The sequence below is a fragment of the Calidris pugnax genome, unplaced genomic scaffold (assembly GCF_001431845.1).
Source record: "Calidris pugnax isolate Ruff unplaced genomic scaffold, ASM143184v1 scaffold171, whole genome shotgun sequence".
Classification (NCBI taxonomy): domain Eukaryota; kingdom Metazoa; phylum Chordata; class Aves; order Charadriiformes; family Scolopacidae; genus Calidris; species Calidris pugnax.
The window spans coordinates 162,354-180,904 of record NW_015091064.1 but is presented as its reverse complement, the minus strand read 5'-3'; the positions used below and the strand labels follow the sequence as shown (position 1 = coordinate 180,904).

Here is an 18,551-nt window from a genome sequence, read left to right as displayed (position 1 = left end):
TCAGGTAATCCACTGGAAGAGAAGTGGAACGGACCATTCCAAGTGCTACTGACCACCTTCACTGCAATCAAAGTGAAAGAACAGCTGTCCTGGATTCACTATTCTCGCATGAAAAGAAAAAAGCTCCAGACAAGCAATGGACTTCTGAAACCTTTAGGACCCTTAAAACTAAGATTACAAAAGACGGCTTCGAGTCTTACGGAAGATCCCGACTTGAGCAGAGATGGACTTCCGAATGTACTGGATCAGCGAAACTGCGATTCCGGAAATCATTATTATGATCTTCTACATCACAGCTGGATGGACAGAGAACTGCACCACCCATCAAGATCTAGATGATGTCCCTGACCCTGAAGATTGGACCAGGAATGGATATTTGGGCAATGCAGGTCTGAATATCACATATAAGAAGACTAAGGTATACACAGTTTTAAAAATTGATGGTCAGATTAGAAGAGATTGGGGAAATTCACGACAAATACTGTCTTTTGAAATAAAAGAGAAGCAGTTTATAAGGTAGGCGCACTATGAAGTCTAGAAAGCCGTTCAGCAACATTCCTATTCCCCTTTGCACTCCATGTGCCTCGGAGAAATATAATTACTCCAAGTCCAACCACCATCCCTCTGTTTGAATCAGCTAACTGTGCTGTGAAATACCATAACCTTTCGTTTGCAGGCCCTTATGTAGTGAGACAATCCAATGAGCAAAAATTATTTCTGGACCCCACATATTCTTTAAAGAAGGTACGGGTAAAGGTACAAGCTGATATATCTCAGATAAAATCAGAATGCTTACCTTTTGTTTCGCAAAGTCTTAAAGGATGGAAGGCATGGTTACATTCCAGAGCTCACCACTCAAGGAAACAGAGAGATTTAACAGGATGGTTTGGATCTGGACTAGGAGTTTTAAACTCGATTGATCAGGAAGTAATAATTAATAAACTGAGCACAGTCACCTCTGATTTAGGAAGACTAGAAGTACCATTAAGATCATCTTTAATCACTCTGGCTGGAGCTCAGCAATTGACTGTTGATTTCATTTCCCTATTATCTAACCATACTACTGAGGATTTCCAAGCAGTAGCAACATTTGTACAAGGACTACAAGGAAATGTCTCTATTGCCATAAAGTGTATACAAACACAACTTTGGATACAATCTGTGGTTTCTGATATAATCAGAGAAGGGATGTCAGGAAACCTACCACAGGAAATTAGAGAAATTATCGCTAAGAACGATACTACCACCCCATTCGAATTAAAACATCAGGCTTGGTGGCACTTAGTTAGTTTCACACAAAAGAATAAATTGAAGCCTATGTGCTGACAATTCAAAAGGCAAAGGTGTGGGACATTTTCCCTATTTTAGCACTAGGGGCAATCCATCAAGATGTAGTAGTCAGACCAATAAACCATAATGTTTGAGCAAGATATAAAAATGATATAAGGAAATGGCAGACCATTAGTACTGAAGCTTGCATGCAAAAGGAACAACTAGGATATATTTGTGAGAATGCAGTCATTGAAAATGAAGATTTGTGCTTAGACACAGAAGACAGTACGTGCACATTCGAGATGCTTCCCTCAGAACATGCTCAATCACAGGTGTATTATGTAGGGAAAGGATGCGTCTGTATAAGAACTAGTTGTGTTAATGTTAGCATTGATACTTGTGAAGAAGAAACAAATGGAACTAACTTTTGTGTTTGTAATTTTACCAAGATACAAGGTTGTGATTTTAATTATTCTGCTCCTATAACCACTTCTCAGTTGATCTCTGACAGTTTCATGCTATACAATGATGTACCTAGACTACGGATTGGAATGGACATTAATGTCCTTAAGAAAATGCTTTCCCACCCAGACATTAAAATGTTGATAAAGAAGGTGAAGGAAGCTTCGAAACGAACATTATGGCAAGTCCAGCACAATACTCTGGAAATAAAGAAAATCATCACAGCCATCGAGAAAACTGGTGAACACCATTGGTGGGACATTTTTCTAAATACCTCACTAAAATCTCCAACTGCTGCTCAGTTTTTCAACTTCTTATTGCATCCTGTACTAGTGTTGATTTTTGTAACCCTACTGCTGACACTTCTCAACATTTGGTTGTGGTGGAAAGTAAGGACTGTTGCTCAACAAGTACATGTATTATGGACTGTAAACAAAATTATGCAAAAGAATTTGCAATAGCATAAAGAAAAGGGGGGACTGAATTAAAGAATAAGGCCAGGAATGGCTTGAAGGTTTGCTTACCTAAGTATGACTTAGCAAATGTAGCCTGACTGACCACAAAGAGGGGCCTGCAACCCCTGCAGAGCTACGATAAGTAACAAGACAGGAAGGCTGGCACGTAGGCAACAGTCGTGAGGCCAGCACAATGTTATCTTATCTCTGACAAATGGAGAACTCCAAGAGGGAGGTAGCGTATGGTAATGAATTACTGGAAACTAATGAATATGTTAAAACTCCTTACATGAATATGTATGTATGTATGCATATATGTTGTCAAACCGACTCCGTCTGGCGCGCACATTTGGAGGAGCGATCCCCTGTGCGTCCAGCGCTGCAATAAAGAATACCTGCTTAATAGTCATCCCGGCTATTGAGTCCTGATTTCGTCTTTCACGGCATCAATACTCTTTTCAAAATGTTATTGATGTTGTATTTACACTATACTGACTGAGCAAATGTAATGTAAACTAACTAGAAAAACCTCAGCCCTCTGCTTGTTAACACTGCCATATATATGTACACACATACGTGTGTGTGTGTGTAAATATATGTATAGATTGGCATGCATAGAAATATGGATACAAATGATCTGAATGTAATTGTCTGTTTCCCACCCCGTACCCCCGGACTCCCCTCTTAAAGTTACTAGGGGAGAAAAATAAGCTTTATACTGCTTTGGAGAAAAGTATTCTCCAAAACTATGCCTTTAGTAAGTTTAAGGGATGCATAAAGACCCAGAAAGCAACATTCTGTTATTCTAAGTAGAAACAGAAACCTTGTCGCTCAGCGTTGTCTGACTGTTCCATCCACTGCCCAGTTCATCTTCCTTAAGCCTCAGGGTCTCATTGGAGAGTGTAACAGGAAGGTGAAGCACGTGTAGGCAGAGAATTGAATAAACTCAATAGGAAACAAGCTTTTACCTACATGATTACAAGGAAGGAAGCACTAGAATAAAAGGAGGCGGATTTGCTTCTCAAGTGTGGTGGTTTTTTTTTTTTTTTACACCTTGATCTCACTGGCTTTGTCTACCTTGAAGATGAATAAGTAGTGTGAAAGTAAATGTATCGAAAAAAGAAATTTCTTTTCTTAAAGCCTTTTCTAATTACCTCTTTGGCTACTTCAGCAGGTTCAAGTATTGAATTAAGCTGTGAGTTTTGTTTACTGTCTGTTCAATATCTGATTCTTCTTCCTTGTTCAGAACACTGTTATCAAAAATGGAGCCAGGAGGGAGTTTGCATATTGAGCTCCATTAGAGTGCACTGTTAGGAAAAACAGATAAATAAAATTGAAAGGTGATACAAGTTAAAATCAAGCTTTCCATACCACTTAGTGAACACATGCCAAAGATTTTATAAAGTTATTTTTAGCAAATGGGTATATCTGTGAGTTGCTATTATCTGTAGTCTGCCAGCAAGAGAGAGTCCAGCTTCGTTGTGCAAGCAGTATCATGTTGTTAGCAGAGTTCCCAGATTGCTGAAAGGTTTTGAGTGCAGCATTTTACTAAAGCAGCCAAATGTCCTCCTTAACCAGGGTTAGCTGCTGTCTGGCCATCTTGGCAAATGAGCAGAAAAAGAACCCTTTGTGCTTGTAGAAAAATCCTAATTGTCTTGAGTGTAATTAGAGGGAACACTAGGTCTGGAAGATTAAGTGCTTCATCAATTATGATGATGTTCTTGTAACAAAGGCCATTTCTTTTATTACTTCTGTTGCAATAGAATAGTCTTTTATGTTGATTCAGAAGCATGGGTAATGAGTCCTTAATGTGAAATACTGCCTTCTTTTAACAGTTTGATTTGTGTTCACAAGTAGGATACCCGATACTCTGCTGAACTGCCAGTTCCTGTGCTATAGGCAAGTAATTCAGAAGTGTATCATGTTTTGATTTACTGTGTGACTCTTTTCTAGGAGCATAACATGACTGATGTATAATAGGTATTGTTAGTGGTCAAAATATACCAGGTGGATATCCTTATAATAATGTTCCAAGAGCTATGCTGTAGTTATGGTAACTATCATAATAAAGTGTGTGAAAGCAGAGTTTGATACTTCACATAAGGAAATCTGTAAGATGGAGTAGGAATGTTAAGGGACAAATAAGAATTAGTATTTACAAAATATCCTGAGTCATGTTGTTTCTATTAAATATACTGTAAATCAAAGTAAAGTTCATAAGCAGATTGAAGAGGTAAGTTGATTGTGGTTATCTGTTTCAATTTTATTGGTATATAGTTGAACTGAAGTATTGAGCAAAATTTGAGTGTTGAAGTATCTGAGCCTTCTAGGGTGAAGAGTTAAGTGATGGATTATCTTTCAGTGCATGTTTGTGTACAGATCTAACTGCATATGATGTTTTAAGAGTGTAGGACTAATTCTGTACTGAATTTGGGAATGTAAAAATATTCTCCTATTTAAAAAAAATAATAAAATCCCAAAAACTTGCATATCCAGAAGTACGCATTTTGACAGTGTTTTTACTGAGTTATGCATGAGTGTTTTATACAAACATCTGTGAGATATGCCCAATTACTGGCCAGGAGTTAAATACTACACCATTGTATGCTCTAGTGTTTCTTTTTTTCTATTGGAATCTGTGTACGTATACTTGAGCAGAAAGCTTCTTAGGACAGACTGTACTTTTAAATATGTGATTTATAGTAAGCCATTCCAGCTGAAAGTGTATATCTAGTGATGAACTGTTGCATGTCTGACAGTAAGTAATAATGAAAATTCCGTGCAATGCTTCATGTTTGAGAACGATTTCCATGAGTTTCATAACTGTTCTGTGGAATTGTATCAAGTTATTTACTTAGACAACACCACTTGGAGAAAAACAATAAAAATTAAAAATGTTACTGACACTGAGTGTTTTGATTTTAAAAACAGAGGAAGATCATTGTTACATTTTGGCCAGTACTCCCTTTAAACAAAGCCAAAAAATATTTTAAAGTCTTAAAAGATTTAAAGAAGAAATGTTTCAAGACAGAATTCCTTTTAGTAGCCAATTACTAACAGCACAAGAAAAAAAAAATCCATTAGAAGTAGTTCTCACTGTTCTGAGAAGTTTCTTAGTGTTACATTTTAACATGATGCTACCTCTTGAATTGAAAATCCTTCACACCAAGCATGAAATAGAGGTACCGGTTTTCTATTCCATGTCCTTTGCAAAAATTGTGTGGGATTAAACAGGGAAAAATAATGCCTCATTTTGCTCTGAATAAATTTTCTTGTAATCCTAATTCAGACATCTAAATGTTCTTTTCCAAAGCTAAACTAGTAATCCTGCATAGTTTGGAAGATGATTTGCCATCTGTAAACAAAAAAAACAAAAACAAAACAAGAAACCCCAAATGAAAAAAAACCCCAGCTGATCTGCTGTCTCATCCTGCAGAGTAAAATGAGTTTCATTTCATGCTGGTTGTATTAGCAGCTGGAAATATTAATATTTGGGATGCTTTTCTTACCTGCATAAACTCAAGTAATTCTTCCTTAATTCTTATTTCTCAAAGCAATTGAAGTAGTTTAAAAGACAAAATCACAATTTTATAATTTTAGTCTAGATTCTGAGAATATCATATTCAATGAAGCTAGTCTCTATTTTCAGAGATCACTATTGTAGTTAGGTTATACAACTTCTTGGTGACCCAGTCCAGGGCATTCTATTTAACTGAAGATTAATCCTAGAAAAACATATAGGCAGTTGTTCAAATTCAAAGGAAGTTTTTAGCTTCTACAGCAAGCGACCAAGGCGGAGAAGAGCATCTTTGTGCTAACTGCTGCTGTCTGTTGGTGGGGAGAAACTCTGGCTTCTTAGACATTTATTGATTGGGGTGTCCTAAACTGTGCTATGTGTGGTGTTCATGGCATAAGAACCTAATTTTTTTTAAAAAATGTGTGTCTCATGGTTAAGGCTTTCATTTGTTCATTGGCACTTTGGCTCTTGTGTCTGCCTCAGAAGGATTTGAAAACTTTGAGGCTCTAGCATTAGTGGAAATTGCAGGAAAAAATACATTGTATGAAGTTAAATAGTTCTTCATTCTTCTCGTATTTAAAAGTAAAATTATAAGCGGCATGCAATTTGAATATTTATAGTTCATGCTCTTGCCTCTTTTGCCATAGTTGAGCGGTTGCCATGGTTCCTATTATAGTGTCTGCTTTAGAGGCAAACTTCATAAACAGACGCTAAATGGAGCCCAGCTTCTGAAGTACACTACGTCTGTAGTGCCCTCAGCTGCATCTTGAATTGATCTGTATTTTTCACTGGCTACTCTCAATAGCATGAAACCAGAGGTCAGGGCTCACAAGAATTACAAATATTAATGCTGAATATTAATTGTCCTCATCTGTCTTAACAATAAAAAGCAACAAATTACTTGATTAGACTGTTTGAAGGGTGTGTATTAAGAAGTAATTAATTAAAAAACTAATGAGGTTCAGTTAAATGTGGGTGACAACATACTCTGTAGGCATAATATTTCAACTTACTCTGCTTTGTGCAGGGCCTAATCTTCTTTCCAGAAGTGAATGAGGATAGAGATTTAACGTAACTAACCCATGGAGAGAGGAGCCCATGCTGGAGCAGGTTTGCTGGCAGGACTTGTGGCCCGGTGAGGGACCCATGATGGAGCAGTTTTCCTGAAGACTGCACCTCGTTGAAGGCACCCATGCTGGAGCAGGAGAAGAGTGCAAGAAATCCTCCTCTTGAGGAGGAAGGAGCAGTAGAGATGACCTGTGATGAACTGACCACAACCCCCATTCCCCATCCCCCTGCACCGCTTGGGGTGAGGAGGTAGAGAAATCGGGAGTGAAGCTGAGCCTGGGAGGAAGGGAAGGGTGTGGGGAAAGTGGGTTTGTTTTTTTTAAGATTTGATTTTATTTTCTCATTATCCTACTTGGATTGGGTTGGTAATAAATTAAACTATCTTCCCCAACTTGAGTCCATTTGCCCATAAAATTAATAGGTGAATGCTCTCTCCCTGTCCTTATCTCGACCCATGAGCCTTTTGTTATATGTTGTCTCCCCTGTCCAGCTGAGGAGGGAAGTGATAGAGCAGCTTTGGTGGGCATCTGGTGTCCAGACAGGGTCAACCCACCACAGTGCTCCAAAAATTTTTCAGAGAAGCTGGTGATTTTCATAAAGGGCTGGTTTTTGAAACAGAACTACATGCACCTGAACTACATGCACCTGAATGTATTTTGGAATTAAATAGCATGGTCTGTGTTATTCAGAGAAAGCTAATTAGTGTGTAATGGCTTTGTTTTGCATCTGTAAGAATTCATGAAGAAAAAAGCAATATACTATTTTTTTTTGTCTGTCAGATGCTTTATATTTGTCTCTCTTTCTCTTTGTGAGGATTTAAAGGAGACTCCTGGAGTTGGTGTGTTTGAAATATGCAGCTATGAACAGGATCGAATATGGCTGCTGCAATCCAGGAAACACCAAGGGGACTGATAATACAGTGGAGAAATAACTGATATTACAGTGGAATCCTTCTGGTCTTGCTCAAGCCAGGTTGGCAAGCCTTGTTCTCTCTAGGTTTGTTCTAGGACCAAAGAGGACAATAAAAGCTTTAGCATTGGTGATACAGAAACGGGACTGAGCAGAGTGTTGCCACAAGGGGAAACAAAAAAAAAATGTGTTTTGCTAATTCTGTTAAGGAAAAGGTATTTTATATTGGGCCAAGCATTTGAAATTCTTTTCAGTCTTCCCTAGCAACCTCTTCCCCGACACCCCTCAAGTGGATGGACCACCAGGCAGGGACTGGGGGAGCAACATCCTTCCCACTGTAAGAGAAGATCAGGTTCATGACCACCAAAGAAACCTCAACACACAGAAGTCTATGGGACCTGATGAGATGCATCCCAGAGTACTGAGGGAATTGGCTGATGTAGTTGAGTGGTGAAGAGACCTGAACAAAAAACCAAACGCAAACCATTTCTTTTTTTTTTTTTAAGATAGATAAGCCTCAATACATGCAATACTGTTCAACTGGAATATAAAAGTCACAGCTGTTACATTTTCCCCTCAGAATGGATTCTGAGTCATTGGACTCTAGATTTCTTTGGCTTCTGTTTCTTTGGCTGTGTAAATTGTGCAGTCAAGATCCTGAAGCTGTGATGGTTAACAAGAAGAAAACAGTTTTGAATTGTTGGGAATTTTTTTTTGTGATCTACCCAGGAAAAACTAGTTCAGAAATGTTCCAAAAATATAATATTTTTTTTTATTGGATTTGATATTATCTAATGTAGTGACAGGTGCCTTGCCAAAGACAGATTTATTTTTTTGAGGTCTACTATAAGATGTTGGTATTATGTAGGTTAACCTATTTTCTGTCAAAGCACTTATATGGTACTCAAGTAATGGAACTTGAGTATCAGCTCTACAAAACCATTTTTGAAAATATTCCAGATTGAAAAGTTTGTAATTGAATTTGTAATTCAGAAGAATAGTAAAATGCTAAGACGCTAGCTGTGCAGAAGACAATGTTTCAGCCTGCTGCTAAGTACTCTGCGAGGGAAAAGTATTTATCTTAAAATTTATGTTTTCATTAATGACCTCAGAAGGAGAATGATGGAATCTGCCAGTGAAATCAACGAAGTTACTGATGATTCCAAGTTAGATGGTATTACATCTGTATCTGGGAAAATCTTGATGACTAAGAGTCACAGAATAAAATTAGGTGAAATTTAATGCTAAAAAAAGTGCAAGGTCATTAATGAATTTTAAGTGGGGGGGAATCTCTATGTGTATTGCTGTAAGCTTGAAACTCAGACATTGCAGATGCAGACGTGGAGAAATAGTTTATATTAGCAATTGCAGGATATTTGCATAAATCATATACTGTGCTGTTTTAATCGTGTGTTTTGGAAAGACTAATTCAAAACAGAATAGGTACAAGATGAGCTCCTACAGTTATTAAGGTAAAGAGCAGCCATCTCATGAGGTGACTAAGTTTCATGTTGCTTTTTTGCTCAGCAAAAGCTCTGAGGCGGTAGGTAATAGTTCTCTGTACAGTAGCTGCTGGGCTTGGATAAAAAATGGCTCTTCAGAGGGGCTCTTCGGACAGTAAAAGCAGCTGTTGTAGCTGGGGTGAGCTGTTCGTATCGCTATTAAAATGGGCACACCCTGTGGTGAATCGGCGTAGCCCGTATTCCAACAAAGGAATGGATCACAGATACTTACTTGCTGGTGAATAGTGGTTTGTGCTTGCAGGAATTACGGCAGGTAATGTGCTAGAACTTAGTGGAAAACTTCTTTCAAAAAGGTGGAACTGATTGCAAGGGAGTAGGTGCTGATCCAGGATTTTTTTTTAGGGCTCTGAAAAATAGCTTTGACCACCTTTTGCTCTAGTAACTTTAACTGCTTCTCTGAAGGGCTGTGGTCTGAAGGCAAACAGTTCTTAGCAGCTTCATTTGTTAAGCAGCTGTGTATTTTCATCACCTGCTACAGATCCAGAGAGGCTGTTGAGACTTGAGTTAAAGAAGAAAATGAGAAATGTGCTTTGAACTTCACTCTTCAGAGGCAGCAGCAATGAGGGGGGTGGACCAGGCTTACAGGCGATGCTTAGTGTTGTGAAGGGTTGCTGCCACATACTGTGGCAGGGGACAATGAAGCAGTGCTTTGCTTTGGTAGTGGTTTCTGCATGCTCATCTCCTCCCACCGTCATAGGAGTAGCATGAAGCACCAGTGCTGTTATGCTGCTTGGTGTCAGATTGTAGTTAACTGGGCAGTTGCTCTCATCTTCAGCGCTCAGTTGCAGAAAAGCTGCAGATGAAAATTAAATCTAAGGATGCCACTAGTTGTCTACTACGTTGTGAAGAGCTCAGTGCAGCGAGGTTATGCTTGACTAATTTATTTTCTGAGAAAAACACCAAAATGCTATATGCCAAAGATTCCAAAGTACTAGTAGGTTAATTTCAGGATGTGCAGATAAAATAATTCTTAGACACCACAGTATCATAAAACACTCAAAAAACTTTGCAGGTCACTTGAATATTAAAAAGGTTTCTGCTGGTTTTGATTGGTTTTTTTAGCATATTTTCACAGAAGCATCTAGAAGAGTGCTTTTTCAATTTTTGTAGCTTGATAGGGTAGTTCAAGTTGAAGGGATCTCAGGAAAGGGTCTGGTCCAACCTTCTGCTTGAAACAGGGTCAGCTCTGAGATCCAACCAGATTTCGAAGGTTTGTATTAAGTCAGTTCTTAAAAACCTCTACGGGTGGAGACCCCACAAAATCTGTGGGCAGCCTGCTCCACTGCTGGACTGTTCTCAGGGAAAAAGTGCTCCTTTGTGTCCCGTCTTATTCCAATTCATACCTATTTCTTCTTGTCCTTCTGCTGTGTGCCACTGAAGAGCCTGGCTCAGTTTGCTCACTAATGTCCCCATGGGCACTGGAGGGCAGTTGTTAGGTCTTATTGATGCCATCTCTGCTCCAGGCAGCACAAGCCCAGCTACCTTCTCCCCACAGGAACCACCCCACCCATTGCAGTGGTCTTTGCTGAATTTATGTACTAGCTGATTCGCCCCCAGAGCAATTAAGTAAAAAGCCAATTTTAACAAAGGAAGGCACTGTCTTTTTGTGAAATGGTATTTTAAAATATAAAAAAAGTTACCAAAAGTATTTGAGAAAAAACAATGTTCTTTACTTAAAAACAACACAAAAAACCCGCTAAACTCCTTGCAGGTCTTGAGAACACAATTTGAATCACTCCATAGTGCCACTGTCTGCCACGTAAGTTAGACATGGCAGCATAAAACTGTCAAAACAGCTCTTCTCTCTTTTCTAAATGGAAAATTTGACAGGCTTTTTTTAGTAAATGGAACAATTTTGCAGAAAGTACTAGCTATGTATATTATTAAGAGTTACATTTTTGCCAGGAAATAATAAAATCTAGTGAGTACTTTGGGACATCCGGCATACTCCTCTACATTAAAAAAAAAAACACACCCAAAAACCAAACAAAAAATAGCCAAATAAAGAAGACTTTCCAAATCATGTGTCCTAGTTAATTACTTAATTACTACTTTCCAGTCTCTTCTTATGCACCAGTAAGATCATCAGAAAATAGACATATAATCCTTTGTATTTCATACACTTTGTGTAGCCTACAGAAAAATTTTTGAAATCTTTGCAGTTCCCATAACTATAGAAATAAATTCATTATATTCTTTGCCATCTAGTTACTACCTCAATCATACTAGTTTCACCAAGTTAAACTCCCCAAAAAAGGAAGAGGGGATCTGAGGATCTGAACCTCATATTCTTTTTATGCAGAAAAATTAATGTTGACTGAAATAGGACTTAAATTTCTTGATTTGAGCAGACCACTGTTCAAAACAGTGCTATTTTCTGTATAGTAAGTTCTCCTTTTCGATTCTTGTTTGCTTAATTATTGTTGTAATGGTTTCACTTTAGGTAAGTGGTCCCATACCTTCCGTTCATAATTTCTGTGTTTGTTTTATGGTTGACTTTCTCCTGTTTTCAAAAGAAGAGGGTAGAAAAGTGACATAATTGGAAAAATCAGTTATATAGAAGCTGTCTAGCAGCTACACTATGTACAAGCGCAGCCTGTCATGAGCCATGGTTCTGGGAGCACTCCAGATATAGATGACTTAATACAATCCCTTTAAGCAGTCATCTATATTGCTACTCCAGTGTTTCTCCCCTGAGACAGCAAACTAGAAACAGCAAGGCAAAAGATAGGAAAAATGATAGGCTGATGCAAAATAGGTAGAGAATCTGACCAATGTAACTCAGAAAAAAAGGAGTTCTGTGATATAGGGGTATGGAACTGAGAAGTAATAGAAATAACAGAAGCTGGGAGTGCAAGACAAGGGAGTCAAGAGGAGCCTCAGAAGGGGCATGGCTGCAGTTCACCCCTAGCAGCTCATCAAGCTTGCTTTGTCCCTCTTAGACAGGACCAGCAAATGAAAGATTAAATGAGAACCAAACAGAACCATCTCACCTTATATCAGGGCAACTGGGGAGGAAAACAGACCTCAAAGAACCAGTGCTTTCTTGATTTGATGCTTTTGGCGTAGCACCTATTTATGACTTCAAGAAGACTTGGCTCTCTTAAACAAAAACTCTAGGGGGAAGTATACTTAACTTTGCTGTGTCTTTGAGTTATACATGTTCTGAATCTCAAAAACAAAAGTGGTCTGCTGCACATGAGCATGTAGAAAGATCACATTCTGGACTAAAGTTTTTCATGAATTCACTTTGACTTCTTCAGGAAAGATACCCTGTTGGGGATATGCATGCATATTTATGTGTATGTGTAAATAAACATAATTTATGTGTATATGTAAATAAATAAATTGTAAAATTTTGAGTACTTGCTGGTTCACTCAGAAATGGCAGAACATATTCTGTTGGATGGCTCAGTCTATAATTAACATTTTTAATTTTTTTTTTTTTTTAAATTTTGAATATTGCAGGGAACTTTACAAGCGTTTACATTTTTACTGTTGCAATACCTTTAATTTGGATTTCTATGTCTTATGAGCTTGCAACTTAAAATCAGAGCCTGACTGGGGAGGGGAACACTTAATAGGTATTTGTTAGGTCTTTTTTTTACAAAATAGGCAGCAAAACAAACTCATCTGGTTAGAGCAAAACCAAAGAGTACCCTCTTCCCTGATGGAAAAAAATCTTAACTAGCAAAATAAGTACTAAAAGCAAGATTGTGACTCTGAGAATACTGCCATTGACAACACTGGTACCATTATTTCAGAGCAAAAGTGAAAGAAGTTAGTCTACTATTTCTATAAATGTAAACAGCTAAACTACTTGCCACATACAGGATCCGTAATCCTCAGTGTACACTCAAGAAAATTTCTGCCCTTTGTTTCCTTCAAGGGCTGGGAAGGTGTGTTTGTTGACTAGTGAAACGCAAGGCATTTTAAGATTGTTCTTTGAAGTGAAGCTTCATGTTCTTTATGAGACTCTGCAATAGTCAGTTACCAGAAATAAGATTAATGCTACTTCTTAGTCCATTTGCATATCGACAGAGAGAGATAGGTTGTGCTTATTCAGAAGAACATCTGTATGTTTTATACTGTATTGTGCAACCAAGAGTAATTCTTAAAGCTTTACAGTTATATTTGCTGTATATAAGTTAGTAGTGAAGATCCTCTTTACAACATCAGTATACGTAGGAGATGCTTCCATCCGAACTTGAGCTGCTCTCTCGACCTTGAAGCGTGCTGATTTCCCATCTGTCGGGCTGCTCTCCTTCTCTTCTGTCAATCACATAGCTGCTGCTTCTCACTGATGCTAATTAGGGTGATAGAGCCTCCCATTATTAGGTCTAAATTAGGTAACTTGCTCGAAAACCTAGCAAATGCTGAATAATGCATTTCTGTCTGGGTTATGTAGGCTTTTAGAGGCTTTATGAACATGTGTAATGGGCGAGGGGCTTCACAGGGTGCATACACCTGCGTTCACACCTATGTCAAAAATAGATCTGTTAACTATGGTTTGTGGAGATGTAAGATGTGAACAAATAGCTGTTTTGTTCATAAATTATTTTAAAGTAGTACCTATTATGCCATCACTATTTTTGCAAAAGTAGTTACAGCTGGAATGGTAAAAGACTCAAATAGTATTTGAGACCAGCATCATTGGTTGTTTCTGCTATGTAACAGTAAGCTCAGAAACACTGTTTTCAGTATTATTTCCTACTGGAGTATCAACAGTTATGATGCCATGAAAGACGAAATCAGGACTCAATAGCCGGGGTGACTATTAAGCAGGTATTCTTTATTGCAGCGCTGGACGCACAGGGGATCGCTCCTCCAAATGTGCGTGCCAGACGGAGTCGGTTTGACAACATGTATGCATACATACATACATATTCTTGTAAGGAGTTTTAACATATTCATTAGTTTCCAGTACTTGTTGTGTTTGTATACACTTTATGGCAATAGAGACATTTCCTTGTAGTCCTTGTACAAATGTTGCTACTGCTTGGAAATCCTCAGTAGTATGGTTAGATAATAGGGAAATGAAATCAACAGTCAATTGCTGAGCTCCAGCCAGAGTGATTAAAGATGATCTTAATGGTACTTCTAGTCTTCCTAAATCAGAGGTGACTGTGCTCAGTTTATTAATTATTACTTCCTGATCAATCGAGTTTAAAACTCCTAGTCCAGATCCAAACCATCCTGTTAAATCTCTCTGTTTCCTTGAGTGGTGAGCTCTGGAATGTAACCATGCCTTCCATCCTTTAAGACTTTGCGAAACAAAAGGTAAGCATTCTGATTTTATCTGAGATATATCAGCTTGTACCTTTACCCGTACCTTCTTTAAGGAATATGTGGGGTCCAGAAATAATTTCTGCTCATTGGATTGTCTCACTACATAAGGGCCTGCGAACGAAAGGTTATGGTATTTCACAGCACAGTTAGTTGGTTCAAACAGAGGGATGGTGGTTGGACTTGGAGTAATTATATTCCTCCGAGGCACATGGAGCGCAAAGGGGAATAGGAATGTTGCTGAACGGCTTTCTAGACTCCATAGTGCGCCTATCTTATAAACTGCTTCTCCTTGATTTACTATAGTAAAGCTACATTGAGGTTGCTGACACGTAGCCTTCAAAGTACCTGTTGGTACTTCCCATATGATAAATTTCCCTTTTTCAGTGCTATTGTATTTTATATTTATAGTGATGTTTTCAGCCTTTTCAGATGCGTTACAAGTAACCATACTCCTAAAGGTAAATGGTTGAGTGAAAGTTTTTATCTCCTTTTTGCATGCTATATTTTCCCCATGTATTACATATTTCTTATATATTATTGGTGCATTATAATTGAGAATAGTATTTGAACATTTCACTTTTGGAAAGGGGATAGGTTGGGGAGAGAGAGTAATCGATTTAATCGTTTGGGCTTTATCCATACCATGTGTGGTGGTTATATCCTTTGGGACTAAAATCAAGGCTGCTTGTCGGTATGATCTTATCATTTTCCTTGCATCATGTATAACTCCTATGCACCTAATCATTGAACTAACTTTAGGTTGAACTTCTGCTTGACAGTATTCTTGGTGAAGTGTACAATACTGCCGAGAATATACATTGTTGTGGCTCTTCTAAATTGTATACATAAATGCCAACCATCATTACAGTGGTTAGGTACACTTGTGCCATATCAAATTTACATGCTATATCAACCAAGCTGTTCTCTCTTATTTCAAAAGACGGTATTTGTCGTGAATTTCCCCAATCTCTTCTAATCTGACCATCAATTTTTAAAACTGTGTATACATTAATCTTCTTATATGTGATATTGAGACTTCCTTACTACCCGAAGCTGTCTTTTGTAATTTTAGTTTTAAAGGTCCTAAAGGTTCAGAAGTCCATTGCTTATCTGGAGCTTTTTTCACTCGAGAGTAGTGAATCCAGGACGACAGTTCCTTCACTTTGATTGCAGTGAAAGTGGTCAGTAGCACTTGGAATGGTCCATTCCACTTCTCTTCCAGTGGATTACCTGAAAAATTCTTGATATAAACCCAACTTCCAGGACTAAAGGGATGGATAGGATGATCCAATCCCTTAACTCTGTTTCCTAGGACAGTCTTATTGATTTTCTCTAATTGTTTTCCCAAAGAAATAACATAATTTTGTAAATAGGAATTACCCAACTGATTTAAATCTTCCCCTTTATATTTTGTCTGGTATGGTCTCCCATAGAATATTTCAAAAGGGCTTAGGTTCTCAAGCAAACAACTTTTGACTTTCTTTAGCCAAAGGCAGACAAAAGAATGCATCTTTTTTAGGTCTAGTACTGTAATCCGATCTGTTTTCCTAATTTAAATCTAAGGGGTTCCAAAAAGAACGCCTTTCTCTGCTGGCCAGTGGCTCCTATCACATTTACAAAATCCTTGCTTACAGGCATTAATTCTTGATTTAAAACAGAGAAATAGGCACCTGTATCTATTAAAAATTCAACTTCTTTCTCTTGTTCCCCTAGCTTTATTTTGACCAGTGGATCCGCTAGGGTAGATGCCCCAGGTCCCCATCAATCAGTCCCCGTTTCAGCTCTCAGGGCAGGTGGGGTATTTTTAAACTCAGGGCATTCATTTTTCCAGTGTCCTTTTTCCAGCAATATGCACATTGATTCTGCTCCAATACATTTCCAACATTAACACCTCTACCTCTTGCCAAATTCCTTAGTCCTCCTCTAGTCCCAAAAGGCATCCCTCTTCCATGTCCTCTAAATCCCCTATCCACATCTTCCCGATTTCTAAAAACTCTCCAGGCTTCTTCAAGTAATTTCTCCAGATCCCTTATCTCTGGTTCTTGCAGTAACCGGAGTAAAAGCAGTTGCCGCTCCCCCTTCTTCCTCACCGCTCCCGCCACCCTCTGTCTCAGGGAATGGCGACTGGGGTGGAGAAAGCGGATCTGGCAATGGAGGGGGGGGGCATTCCCAAATCCTCAAGCTGATCCTCTGCTTCCTCTTTACTCTTCCTGGATTCTGTCACTTTTAAACACCTTTGTCCAATACTACATGCCGAGCAACACCTCTTCATTTTCTGCTGCCCCTTCCTTTTATCGTTCTGTTCTTTCTCGAGGGACAAAACTAGAGGATCTTGCGATGGTATATTAAATCCACAGTCCTTTTGCCATTCAGGATGATTTCACAAAGTGAAAAACATATCCGCATACATAACCTCATCCCATTTTCCTTCTCTCCGTAAGAACAACATCAACTGCAACATAGTATTATAGTTTAGAGTCCCATTAAGAGGCCACTTTTCTCCATCATCTAATTTGTATAAGGGCCACCATTGATTACAATATTTTATCAAAGTTTTCTTATTCACATTCCCACCTGACGGTCCTCCTGTATTTTTCCAATGTTTTAAAATACATCCTATAGGACTCTTTTTCACAATTCCGCCACTTTGCTGCCCTCCCATCTTTATTAATTTAACTCCCCACACAGGACAGTTAGAGGATAAAATCTGTCTCCCTAATGTTCCCCCACTGCATCCACAGCTGACAATTAGGGCACTCAAAATCAGTACAATCTGGATTAGACCCAAACCAATGAGCATTAAATATCTAAAAACAATTTTAACATTCAACACTTATTGCTTGCTTTACACCCGTTATCCGGGTGGAGGGAACAATATTCATTTATATGACCGGTCACATTTATCTGATTAACCAAATACACTCACTTCGTTTGTCTCCGGCCGCACCCCTCGCGGGATAACAGAACCGCGGATCAGAACTCCGCACTCGCTTCGCAGCTGCGCCGCGTCTCAGTCACTCAAATCATACATACAGGAGCTAGCTCAATTCATTCACACACCTTTTATCAAATCCAAATCAGCTTTCAATAAACAATTCCTTTAAACAGTTCCAATTTCAATACCAATAAGTTACTACCACCACAATGTACGTTAATGCAAAGGTACTTAGCTCGCGACTTACTCACAACTGTACCTAACGTACTAAAACCAAGTGTATGAAATACAAGAGTACAAAACATAACATGTGTTCATACCCGCATACACAAACCAAACCAAGTGTACGAAATACAAAAGTACAAAGCACAAAATGTGCCTATACCCGTGTACACAAACCAAACCAAGTGTACGAAATACAAAAGTACAAAGCACAAAATGTGCCTATACCCGTGTACACAAACCAAGACCAAGTGTACGAAATACAAGAGAGTGCAGCACAACCTGAGTTGCGCAGCAGAACTCACGTACACAGTCTGCCCTCAGGCACTAGTAGCCTGGCACACAGCGCCCTGCATAGGACGTCTCCTACGACTTATGGGAACCCCAAATGACCGGTCCCAAAAACCAAAACCATTTATTTTTTTTTCCCTCTAATTTTTAAAATAATACCTTATTTTCTAGATGGTCCTTGTCTGCTCCCGCAGTGATCCGTATGAGGCAATAAAATCTTTACTTCTGTTCTTTTTTGGAGAAAAAGTAGTACTTTATTTGTGCGAGTTATTGCCAATGAGAACAGTGCATTAAAGTGACATTGAAGTGAACACCCCTTAGGAAATTTTCAATGTTATTTTTGAAAATGAAAGCTTAACAGACAAGAAAATAAAATAGAAATGGACTACAGGCTAAATGTACTATGAAAGACCCAGGCATTTTTAACTGTATCAAACCATGCACTGCCATTTTTAATTTAAGACAGAAGAAAATCAGCACTAACCACCTCTCACAGGGTGAGGAAAGAGTCCACTACCACTGAAGTTCTCCCAGAGAGTTTCTGTTCTTTGTACTACAGCAACATTTCTTAAATCTTGACAAGCATCTGGAGAACTGTGGGAGTTAGT

The 18,551-nt window shown here is 38.5% G+C and overlaps 1 protein-coding gene and 1 long non-coding RNA gene across 2 annotated transcripts in view; one reads left to right on the top strand and one right to left on the bottom strand.

The window, feature by feature from the left end:
• LOC106896712 overlaps nt 1-515 on the top strand; it is a 3,822-nt gene extending 3,307 nt beyond the window's left edge. The window contains exon 2 of the long non-coding RNA XR_001413667.1: nt 5-515. This is a non-coding gene — a long non-coding RNA (uncharacterized LOC106896712). The remainder of the gene's footprint in view (nt 1-4) is intronic.
• A 13,478-nt stretch (nt 516-13,993) lies between these two features.
• Nucleotides 13,994-18,129, bottom strand: LOC106896609. The gene is made up of 2 exons (XM_014956724.1): nt 18,103-18,129; nt 13,994-15,725 (listed from the first exon to the last, which is right to left on the bottom strand). The coding sequence occupies exon 2, from the start codon at nt 15,238-15,240 to the stop codon at nt 13,999-14,001; it is 1,242 nt and encodes a 413-aa protein (XP_014812210.1). The 5' UTR covers nt 15,241-15,725; nt 18,103-18,129; the 3' UTR covers nt 13,994-13,998.
• Nucleotides 18,130-18,551: the final 422 nt, after the last annotated feature.